This window comes from Argentina silus (assembly GCF_951799395.1).
Source record: "Argentina silus genome assembly, chromosome: 22".
In the NCBI taxonomy this organism is placed as follows: Eukaryota; Metazoa; Chordata; class Actinopteri; order Argentiniformes; family Argentinidae; genus Argentina; species Argentina silus.
Genome location: NC_139676.1, coordinates 12,288,408 through 12,300,254, shown reverse-complemented (window position 1 = coordinate 12,300,254; position 11,847 = coordinate 12,288,408). Strand labels below are relative to the sequence as shown.

Here is an 11,847-nt window from a genome sequence, read left to right as displayed (position 1 = left end):
TATAAAGAATAACACAGACACAGCTGAATGCTACAGTCAAGAACATCCTTTTATTCAATCAGGTGCTGCTCTTCTCGAACTGTGTTTTTCATCTTATGGAAAAGAAACTGTAGTAATTAACACATGCATTTCACCTAGAGCTCTGGGGGTGTTTCACAGAGACATGGAGGGCTCTGCTCTGAGGGGGCAGGGAGGGTCAGGGGCGGGGTCAAAGTTCAGAGGGCGCTGCCTTTTCACCACTAACCACACATGGTAGAGGGAAAAAAATAAAACAAAATAAAACAAAAAAAAACTAAACAAATCTCAAACAGAACAGAGAAACGGATGGCCCAGCATGAGGTGGATACAGGGGCGAGTTGGGGTTCCCCTGGGCCCTCATCGTTCCTCTCTAAGCCCAAGGGACAGTAGAGAGAGGGGCGCATCAGGCTAAGCAGTCAATGCTGGCTCTTTGCTGGGTGATGTGTGTTTAGTTGCATGGTTAATACTGCTGCTGGCTTCACGAAAGAAAACCCACCATACTAATAATAATACTAGTTTAGAGTGATTTTTTTGATTTTTTTTGGAATGGTTTGTGGATGCAGGACTGGGTGTGTGTGTGTACTGGGTATGCAAACCCCTTTTCTCAGCCTCATGCGGGACGAGTCTGGTTATAAGGTGCTCGTAGCAATTAATTTACAGTCCAAGACTTTCTTATCGAGAGTCTCAACGACAGCATACCCTGATAGGAAGTATCGAAGCAAATCCAAATTAATAAAGTAAAAAAAAGAAAAAAAAGAATGAAAGAGTGGAAAACAAAATAAATAAGTAAAAACTAATAAAACAATAAACTCTTACCCTGTCAGCCCTCTTCTTCCCAACATCAAAAAAAAGAAGCCCCCCCCTTAAATAATTTCTCCTGAACCCTGACATTATCCATAGACCTCCTACTCCGACCCCAACCCCCTGGGGGGACCCCTGTTGCCCTACTCACCCTGGCGCACCCCCAGAAGCCCATCGGTGTAATTTGTTCACTTACATTAGCTGTTTGAATGGAGAAGCTGAAGAGATGGGTAGGGTATACAGTGTGAAGCATACAGACAATAATAACATGTGAGCTAACTGCATTCTGCTCAAGACAAAAGTTTTCTGCCATTTTTTTTCCTCTGCCTCCTTTTCCATCACTGGAAGTGAGAGAGAGAGAGAGAGAGAGAGAGAGAGAGAGAGAGAGAGAGAGACGGAGAGCGACAGACACACAGTTACAGACGACTCCAGTGTCTAAGAGAGAAAACAGACAGAGGAGACAAAGAGGGGAAGAAGAAGAAAGCAAGAGAGGAACGAGAACAAGTTTTTTTGCCTTTTCAGTATTTTTTTTTTTCATCATTTATCAATAAAAAGTAAAGAACTAATTCACACCAGTTTCCTTTTGTACTATATATATACGGCTTTGAAAAGGAAGAGGATATAAGAAGGTACGATGGAGGGGATTCTTTTCGAAGGCGGAGGATAAAGTTGCTACTAAGCTCTGAGCATAGGTCAGTTTACCCCTTTTTCCTTCCTAATGGTTGTGATAGGATAGGGGGCAGGGTAAGCTGATCCTAGATCTGAGCTTAGGGGCGACTCCTAACCTCGAGCTGTTTCGAAGGGCGATCTGGATTACAAAATGGAGTCTGTGAACAAAAGGCACTTTTAAGGGACAACCTTTAACTGCTGGGAAACTACACTACAGCACAAGCACTACTCAGGTCATTTACAGAGAGAGGGAGGAGGGAGGGAGGGAGGGAGGGAAGGGGGAGGGGAGGGGGAGGGCGAGGCTCACCTTGCTGAGTCTTTTTACATGGGTCAGAGAGGCTCCTCATACGCATGATTCTAAGCTGCCTTTCACCCCTATGTTTTCCTTTTTATCAGTGGCTTGCTCAGAGAGAGAGAGGGAGGAGTCTAACCTAGGAGAAATTCTACTCAGCTCACGTTATTACATCATCTCCCACGTCTCCAAGGCAACAATCCTACTGCACTGTACTTGTCCATTTCTGGGTCGGTTTTTTTTTTGTTGTTGTTAAAAAATACCATATAATAATTGATAAGATCTCCAGATATGATGCATCTCCCAGAGAAGGGAAGATCTTGTCACGCGTGTCAATAATACGATGCATGAGTTAAAAGACGAATGGAGTTTGACTTAAAGGAGGCCTTGTCTTGGGTGCGTCTACACTGGGGATGTTTTGGGCAGTTTCTTCGTACGTAAAAGTCCTTGAAAGTCAGATAAATTATCACTAAAGTTGTGGGCATCATGAACAGTCCAGATCTTTCACTAAAGGTTGAACCAAAATGCCTTTTGTCTCACAATCGGCGTAGTTAGAATAGGAACCCCTCCCCCCACTCGATACAAATAGAAGAGGAATACAAATAGAAAGAGGAATAATGCTGTTTCCTAAACGGTTTGTTATTATTTTGTTCATTTACCATTCATTTATAATAGTTTGAATGTACTTTATAGTGTAAAAGCACCAGTTGCATCTTATGTATGATATATCATCTTATGACGTTTTGTAGAAATTTTTCCTTCAGCCCTCCCACATTTCTTATAAACAAATGATTACACGTAAAACATTAAAAAAGAGACAAAAGAAATAAAAACAAATACCCCCAACTTACAAAGACTAGGATTTTTCAACGCCCACTAGTTTAGAGTCCAGGAGCTTGTGGACTTGAAACAAATAGATTTTTTTTTCTCTTTTCTCTTAAGCTTTCTTAAAAATCTCTAACAGACAAACACAATTATCTACCCAATGCATTGCACGTGGCTCAATCGACACATATTTTTCAATAATAATACTTTCCATCAAAAAACAAACACTTTTTTTTTCTTCAATTCTATTGTCGATTTTTGACAAGTTCATCTATTATTTGCATGGTGGACTTATGGATGCTGCTCTGTAGATTGTGGAGGTGTGTGTGTCATTGTTGAATCGTACTGGTCAACAGTGAGGTGCTGTTCACTGAAAGGGGTCGTGGGTCAGAAAATAACTAGACTGCCAACGAGCTCATTTAGTAAAAGTTAAAAAGGAGCATATATCATAAATATATACGTATAAGATCTCTCTCTTTATACAAAACGTTTGCAGTCCTCAATAAAGATCTGTCCGGGCCAATGGTCTCCGCGCGGAGAAACGCCACCATTCTTTGTAGCTTAGCTTATATGTGAAAAAAGAACCTGAATTCAAGTTTATAACTAATTGCATGAGGGGAATACAGAGGCACTTTTTATAGATTGTTATAGTCTTGATATATGGTTTTAGTACATAGAGCTAATTTTACTAGAAGCTGTGCAAAGGCTCTGATCCAGCACTATCCCTGCAAATGGAACCAACAGTTAGGCAGTCCAGTTATTTAATGAGGTCGGCTTTTTTTGAATTATTGTGTCATGATAAAAACAATATCAATAACAGTTTTAATAATAACATTTATGGTAGAAAAAAACAATTATCTCAAATTAAAAATGATGAATCTCAAATGAATGAAAAACCATTAACAAAGGCAGTTTGGAGAACCAAGTATAAAGGCTTCCCTTTGTGTTTTCAAATCAGGGTGTCAGTGTGTGTTTTCATACGGAGGTGTGTGTGTGTGTGTGCGTGTGTGTGCGTGTGTGTGTGTGTGTTCCTCTGGGCTCTACTGTGACTGGACTACAGGGTGGATACAGGGTGAAGCAATGCAGGGGATGAAGTTACTGTACTGGTGCTTGTGAGAGATTAGAGAGATGTTGTTCTGTTATTGTAAGTTGAGTTTGCGTATGATGCTTATTTCTTCTGTAAAACAAAAAAAGATGAAAGAAAAAATCTTAATGACAAGGTTAGGGAAGGTAAAACGCTTAATAAATCCAAGTGAGACAAAACCAAAACCAATCCGGCAAACAAAAGATGCAAGAAAATGCCTACAAACAATAAAAATAAGCTAATAATATGATGATGCTAATCCTGTCTATGTATTGTGTGATGTAACTGTGAATGATATTTCATGCCTATGAATACTAAAAACATGTTATTATGAGTGATTGTGTGTGCCAGACTGTAATAGTTCTGGAGAGGATGGTCAGTGTGTGTGTGTGTGTGTGTGTGTGTGTGTGTGCGCGTGTGCGTGTGTGTGTGTGTGTGTGTGTGTACGTGTGTGTAAGTGTCAGAGCCAGAACGACGCCACCACTCTAGATGTGAACGTTGCCACAGCCACACCCCCGCGCTGGCACCACTGACCTGCCCGCTTCGCCCTAACCTGACCAACGTGCAAAACTGTTTCATCCCTTATTCGTTTCAATAGTGCATAGGTGAGGGGGAGAAAGAGCACATATTTAGTGTTATGACTGTCTGTCGCGTGTTCACTCAGGGCTCATGGCTATTAGCTTTCACAGGAGGGCGTCCGTCTGCCCGTCCGCCCGTCCGTCCCCCTGAAGGTGTTTTTTTGACAGGTAAACAAAGACCAGCCATTTAGTGCAGATGTCACACCATTGGATGGTGTCACCATGATAATTGGCCAATCAGAAATGGGGGATTCAGGGCTGAGCGAATCAAGTGGCAGTGAGCGCCGTTGGAGGCGTGGCTGTGGGCGCCGTCGGGTGCCTTGGCACCGGGCTACGGGTGAGAGAAGGATGGAGAGAGAGCAGGGACAAAATGCACCTGGAGGATAAGTGCCATTGAGATTGGGTTAATTTAGGGTGAAAACTTTTCAAGCTCAAATGTCCAATTCTGCCATCATTCTTTTTTTTCCTTTTTCTTTTTTTTTCCTTTCATCTCCCAGCCGTTGCTATGGAGTTTCATTGTGAAAATAAAAAAATAAAAATAAAAACAACAACAAACGTTATTGGTCAGTTGTCAGGTTGCCTTTTTTCGTTGCTTTCCGACATTTTGATGTGTGACAGTTCCTCGTCCTCCTCCTCCTCCTCCGCGTTCTGAGTCTGTCCACTCAAAGTCCTTGAAGCCTCCTGTATACTGGGGTTGGTTGGATGTTCCTGCTCAAATCCTGTTATTGGGAGTCCTCGGGGGGGGGCGGGGTGGGGGGGGGGATTTTTCCTGTATTTGTGTTGAATAGTGTTGGTGGTGGGCGAAATACTTTTAGTGTCAGCAGTTTGTTTTCAGTGTTGGTTTGTTTTTGTTTTTTTTCGTTTCCAATTTTTCATGACACAATTTTAGCTGTTGATTCAGAGGCCTTGTCAGAGAAACCAAGACTGTAAAGACAAAAGAGAAGAAGAAGGGAATGATTTGGTTAATATTTGTCATTTAATAACATCATCTAGACATTGATAAGTATATTAATAACATGACAAAATGAATCGATTCAGCTTCAAATTGATTCCAGTGTTTGTCATTGAAATGATCCGAAATGGCCACTAGAGGGCCCATCTCTCCTTCTCCCTGTAAGAGCAGACAGGCCTAGATCACGCCACACTCCCTGTAACTGCTACCCAGGGGAGGCTGGTGGAGGTAGAAATTGGAGGACGGGCTCATTGTAATGCATGGAATGCAATTAGGAACCATTCCTCATTCTGTTCCATGCATTACAATGAGCCCGTCCTCCGATTTCCACCTCCACCAGCCTCCCCCTGCTACTAACTCCCAAAGTTCAGAGTTGACTGGGGCATTCCTACGATATGAAGCAGGTGTTTTCATACTCTACTGTGTATATGAAAACATCAGACAAAACAACAGATATTGAGAGACATCCTATTCCGATGAGTGAGAACGAATAACTGTAACTACCACGTTCATGCATTCATTAGGAGCTTAGACGTAACACGATCTGTTACATGAGTCCTTGAGTCTCTGAGAGAGAGAGAGAGAGAGAGAGAGGGAGAGAGAGGTCTCAAACAACCCTATAATGTAATGGAGTCCAGACACTGCTGGGAGTTTGATAAGAGGGCAGAGTCGGGCTGGCAGTTGGCAGCAGGCATAGCCGGTCTGGCTCAAATGAACATTCCGCGAGTCCAGCCCGGGGTAGTGCAGCGAATTGCTCTAGTCCGGGTCTCTGTTGTGTGAGATTCTTGCAGGACCCCGGAGAAAGTTCAGACTCCCTCCTCCTCCCTCTCTCTCTCTCTCTCTCACTCCCCCCTTTTTTTCCCCAGGATTCTTTGGGGTTAGAACTCCTCCTCCTGTCTCCCAACTTCCTCTCCTCTCTACCTCCCCCCTTCCTGGCTCTCTCCCCCCTTCTCTCCCAGTGCAATCCTTGGCAGTAGTGACCCCCTCCCCCCCGCCCCCCCTCTCTTACCCCCCTTCAAGTCCAAGTTCAACTGCCTATGACATCATGTCTGGTTGCTGCGGGCAACCAGACAGTCGGGACGTGACTTCGCTGTGGAGCAGCGAGCTTAAACTAACTCCCTGTCTCTCTCCTCCCTCTCTCTCTCTCTCTCTCTCTCCTCCCTCACTCCCTCTCCCACTCTTTCTTTTTTTGCTTTCTTTCACTCCCTCTCTCACACACTCTCTCCCTGCACGCTGTGCTTCCAGCCACCAGAGAGCTCCTCAGACCAGCTTTTCTTTCCACCTCTTCTTTAATTGTGTGTGTGTGTGTGTGTGTGTATGTGTGTGTGTGTGTGTGTGAGTGTGTGTGTGTGTGTGTGAGTTTGTGTGTGTGTGTGTGTATGTGTGTGTGTGTGTGTACTGTGTGTGAGTGTGTGTGTCAGTGCTGTGTGTGTGTGTGTGTGTGTGTGTGTGTATGTATGCTGCATGTGAGTGTGTGTGTGTGTGTCTGTGCTGTGTGTGTGTGTGTGTGTGTGCGTGTCTGTGCTGTGTGTGTGTGTGTGTGTGTGTGTGTGTGTGCGTGTCTGTGCTGTGCTGTGTGTGTGTGTGTGTGTGTGTGTGTGTGTGTGTGCGTGTCTGTGCTGTGTGTGTGTGTGTGTCTATGTGTGTGTGTGTGTGCGTGTGTGTGTGTGTGTGTGTGTGTGTGTGTGTGTCTGTGATGAGACATCTCTGTACTGCTCTGCTCTGCTGCCAGGCAGGCCAACAGTCACAGGCGTCTCCACAGTCAAACCCTCCATATGTCAGAGAGCAGCAGGAAGAGAGGCAGGCTGGGACCTCTGTTACGCACGCAGGCTGGGGCTAGAGTAGTCTAACAGCTGACACTATTACTACACTACCCTGTACTGTACTATATACACTATACTGTACTGTACTATACTACTATACTATACTACTACACTAATCATTTGCAATCTTACACAAAATGCCTGGGCTCCATCTATATACATGTGACGTTGATCTGTTTCTGTAAACACTGTTGGATGGATCATGATGTCAGTTGAAAGTACATTGGGAGAACAGTGTTGAGCAGTGTTCAAACAGTGAAATCTTGATGTATCTGTTGAGTGAGAGAAGTAGTCTTTTTGGCCTTTGCAAAATGACAGCTTTGTTAGCAGAGAAAAGAGCGGGAGAGGAGAGTGATTTAACAGGCTGGCACTGTGTGTGCGTGTGTGTGTGTGTGTGTGTGTGTGTGTGTGTGTGTGTGGCTGCACCACCCTCAGTGCCAGAGCTACATCTGTGGGTGAGTGGGGGTTAGAATTCTAGAGGGGGGGGAGATAAGTGAGAGAGGGAGGGCAAAATAGATGAGTGGAATAGAGAGAGAGAGAGAGAGAGAGAGAGTGAGAGAGAGTGAGGGAGGGAGAGAGAGAGAGAGAGTGAGGGAGAGAGAGAGAGAGAGAGAGAGAGTGAGGGAGGGAGAGAGAGAGAGTGAGAGAGAGTGAGAGAGAGTGAGGGAGGGAGAGAGAGAGAGAGAGAGAGAGTGAGGGAGAGAGAGAGAGAGAGAGACAGAGAGTGTGGGAGGGAGAGAGAGAGAGAGAGAGAGAGAGAGCAGGGAGAGGAGGAATGCAGATTGCTTCCATGTGTGGGGATAGCTGAGTTGGCTGCAGGCAGGTGCGGTTAGCCCCTAATGAGAAAAGTTGTGTTGGTAATGGAGGAGGCCCAAGACACTGCAGCAGCAGCCCAGTGGCAGAACACAGCCAGGGGAGACACCACAAGTCTACTGCTGCCTCGGGGAACCAGCCGAGCACAGATGTACTACCGTCTGTAACGTCACTGAACTAACTCTGACATGAAAACTATAGCCAACCACAACACTGATAAACTCACACTGGAACTAAGCTTCACACTCCAACTGGAATGGACGCAGTTTATCTGACAGTAACACACGACGCCAGCCCGCTAACAACGTAACGATGACTTGACGCTGATAATCTCACAATAGCAACCACCGACAGATAACGACAGAGAAGGGGGAGGGGGGGGGGGGTCACGTAGGGGGAAGAGAGAGGAGGTCACCTGAGTCTGCTGGGGGATGTTCAGAAAGTTGTCCCGTGCTCCGATGCTGACAAACCTGTTGGGAGCTGTGGAGCCTGGCGTGGAGTATGCTACAGAGAGATAGAGAGACACACACACACACACACGCGTACACACACACGCATGCAGACGCACGCACACGCACACGCACGCACACACACACACACACACACACACACACACACACACACACACAGGGGGTCCCAAATGAGGCTTGAGGAACCATGTCATTTCATCGTCTGTGCATGTTATTGTGAATCACTAGAGCCTGTGAATTACTGGACATGTTGTTTAGGAAGCACTGACAGGCCTTGGCACGCGACAGCGGCAAGGTTAAACTATAGCATTGATCAAATGATACATAAAAAGAGTCCCAAAGTCACAGGGATAGACTGGGATGGATAGAAAGGCCGGTGGAGGGAAGTAAACTAAACTAAAGGGCTGGTCCTCCTCCTGCTAATCCTGGGAGCGCCCCATGCAGCCCCGGGTCGAGTCTATACAGTATGATATTCATATAGGGGGGGGGAAACCAGTGGGGAACCATTAACTTTGGGTCAACGCTCCGTTCTGATGTTTAGGTCACTGTGGAGGAGCTGGAGCTCAACGTCTACGGCAAGACCACAGGATCAAATTTAGGGCAGTTGCGCTCACTGGACTCCAATGGTAGCTGAGTGAAGCTGTTGCTGTGCTTGGCTGAGTGAGGGTTGGGGGGGAGGGGAGTGAGTTTGGTGGAGGGGGGGGGGGGGGGTGGGTGCATGAGTATGTGTGTGTGTGCGTGCTTGTGTGTGTGCGTATGTGTGTGTGTGTACGTGTAATTGCATTGTCTTGAAAATCAGAGACAAAATTAAGAGAAATAAAGTAAAATTACAGTGAAGACATTGATCGGGGGGTGGGGGTGGGGGGTTGGGATGGGGTAGAGAGAGGGGAGATTTATTTATATACAAGTATATATAAATAAATAAAGAGGTGGTAGTCGATAAATTGGAGAGTTGGGGGGAGGGGGGTGGGGGGGGGGGAGAAAGTTGGAAGGACAGGACGACGAGGAAAAAGAGGGAAAATGCGCCCCTGGTGGTCCGTCCGGTGCCCCTCACGGTGTGCCTCTCTCCCATGGTCCGACTCACGCACCTGCCCTGCACAGTCAGTGGAACACAGCGCCCCCTACTGAACAACACAGGCAAGCACACCCCCACGGACACTCTCCTCTCCTCTCCTCTCTCTCTCCCGCTCCCCCAATCTAGTCGCTAATTTGAGGTGGTGGTATAGGTTTGATTGGTTGGTATATTGTTTATGTTTTGGAGGGTTTTTTTGTTTATGATTTTTTTTTGGTTTTCTCGTGTGGTTGTTATTTAGTTGTTCTCAATTTTTAATTGTTGTGAGATTTCATGTGGAAGAGGAAGTGGCGGGGGGGGGATAATGGGGAAAAGTGGGTCACATGTTTGGAGTCCACGCCAACTGCCCTAATTTTGTTTCCCTTAAAAAAAAAGAAAAAAAAAGAAAGAAAGAAAGACAGAAAAGAAAAGAAAAGAAAAGAAAAGAAAGGAGTATATCAAATGAAGAAAAGTAAAAAGGTAATGAGAGATAGAGGGAGGGGGGGGGGGGTAGATTCCATTGCCGCTGTCACAGACAGACATGCATAGTCTGGGTTGATCAAAGGGTAAAGCAGCCAGACGCTACATACACAGGGCACTAGTTGCCCCCCCAACTACTAACACATCAAAAAGAAGGGAGAGAAGTTACACTGCCTCCTGTGGTGCTAGCAGGAAACCTAACACCAGAGAGAGAGAGAGAGACAGAGAGAGAGACAGAGAGCAGGGTGAGAGAGAGAGAGAGAAAGAGAGAGAGAGAGAAAGAGAGAGCAGGGAGAGAGAGAGAGAGAGAGAGAGAGAAAGAGAGAGCAGGGAGAGAGAGAGAGAGAGAGAGAAAGAGAGAGCAGGGAGAGAGAGAGAGAGAGAGCAGGGAGAGAGAGAGAGAGAGAGAGAGAGAGAGAGAGAGAGAGAGAGAGAGAGAGAGAGAAGAGAGAGCAGGGAGAGAGAGAGAGAGAAATAGGAATAAGGTTCGGGGTCGGGGAGGTTGAGAGAGAAAGTGAGAGGAAGAGTGAGATTGAGAGAGAGAAAGAGAGAGAGAGAGAAAAAGGAGAGAGAGAGAGAGAGAAAAAGGAGAGAGAGAGAGAGAGTGAGAGAGAGAAAAGGGAGAGAGAGAGAGAGAGAGAAAGGAGAGAGAGAGAGAGAGAGAGAGAGAGAGAGATACAAGGGAGAGAGACTGAAAGGGGATCTCTGGCATAGGCGTGGCTGGCATTCTGCTCTACAGGAGGGGATCAGACTGGTGGTACAGTATGTGGAGTCAAGCCCCGGGGCTGGGGGGTGGGTGGTGGTGGTGGTGGTGGTGGTGGTGGGGTGGGGGGGGGCTGCTGGGCGCTCAGGACTGGCTCTACACTGACCAACATCAACTAGCCTTTAGTTGCGGGCAGGAGGGGGGTCTGTTAGCTAGCTATACAGTAGCTAACCTAAATCTGCTACTAATTTGGTTTGGTTGGATTTCTCTCGGGAGGGGCGAGGAGGTGGGGTGGGGGGGGTGGGGGGGGGTCACTTACACGGAGATGCGGGCGAGCTGAGTCCGCCGTCGGGGGGCGTGCTGATGGGTTTAGAGTCGGGCATGGGGAGGGGCACAGGGCGCGCCACCGGGGGTGGCGGGGGCAGCAGGAAGGAGCCCGGCATTTTGCTCTGGCCGTGGCCGCCTCCGTTTGGCTGCAGACGACACAGACAGGGTGAGCGGAACACACCCTCAGACCACACAGGGCCAGACACACACACACACACACACATACACACACATGGACACACACACTCAGCCATGCATGCATGCATGCATGCATGCATGCACAGGGGTACGCACACACACACATATACACACACACGCACACAAATGCACACACACACACACACACACACACACACACACACACACATACGTGGCTGGAGGGAGCACCTGTCTTACACACACAAGCCATGAGGACTAAAAAATAACCAACGGCAAAACTAAAAAAGCAGAAAAAAGCAGAAAAAAGGAGAGATGCACATTCTCAACACACACCCCCACACACACACACCCCCACACACACCCACGAGAGAAGAAACAGTGAAGACTGAAAATGGGGGGAGTTAGAATGTGACACAGAGAACTTAAAAAGGGAGGGAAATTCACGTCTGGATTCTGGACAGTGAGGGGGGGGGGGTAGGTGGGGGGGCGGGGGGAGTGTATGTGTCTCCTGGTGGATTCTGTATGTCAAGTGTAATCTTAGTAGGGCAACAAAATAGTTGAAGATTTTCCTATTTTCTTTCTCTCAGGGTGGTTGTGGCACAAACAAAGCAATTGGGGGGGGGGGGGGTGGCCATTGGAGTACAGTACATGTAGGGTCTACGAATAAGAAGACATGTTTACGTGAAAGGCTTTCGCTGGTATTCATACAAGTACATAGAGTAACTGAGCATGAAAGTGAGCACAGGTGGTGTTTATACGAACGTGTAGAAGAATATGAAAACAAAAATATTTTTTTGGCATT

General features: G+C 46.7%; 1 protein-coding gene across 16 annotated transcripts in view; it reads right to left on the bottom strand.

Annotated features, from left to right (window-relative positions):
• Positions 1–31: 31 nt before the first annotated feature.
• The window catches only part of LOC310821472 (nuclear factor 1 X-type-like), a gene marked incomplete at its 5' end in the record, with an annotated part of 93,923 nt that continues 82,107 nt past the window's right edge, over positions 32–11,847 (bottom strand). For 11 of the 16 annotated variants that reach the window (XM_083693514.1, XM_083693525.1, XM_083693516.1 and 8 more), the window contains 3 exons: positions 32–5,191; positions 8,271–8,359; positions 10,879–11,032. In XM_083693514.1, coding sequence (XP_083549640.1) covers positions 5,177–5,191; positions 8,271–8,359; positions 10,879–11,032 — 258 coding nt within the window. In that variant the 3' untranslated portion in view covers positions 32–5,176. The remainder of the gene's footprint in view (positions 5,192–8,270; positions 8,360–10,878; positions 11,033–11,847) is intronic. The other 5 variants (XM_083693528.1, XM_083693515.1, XM_083693518.1 and 2 more) reach the window with 1 other exon arrangement.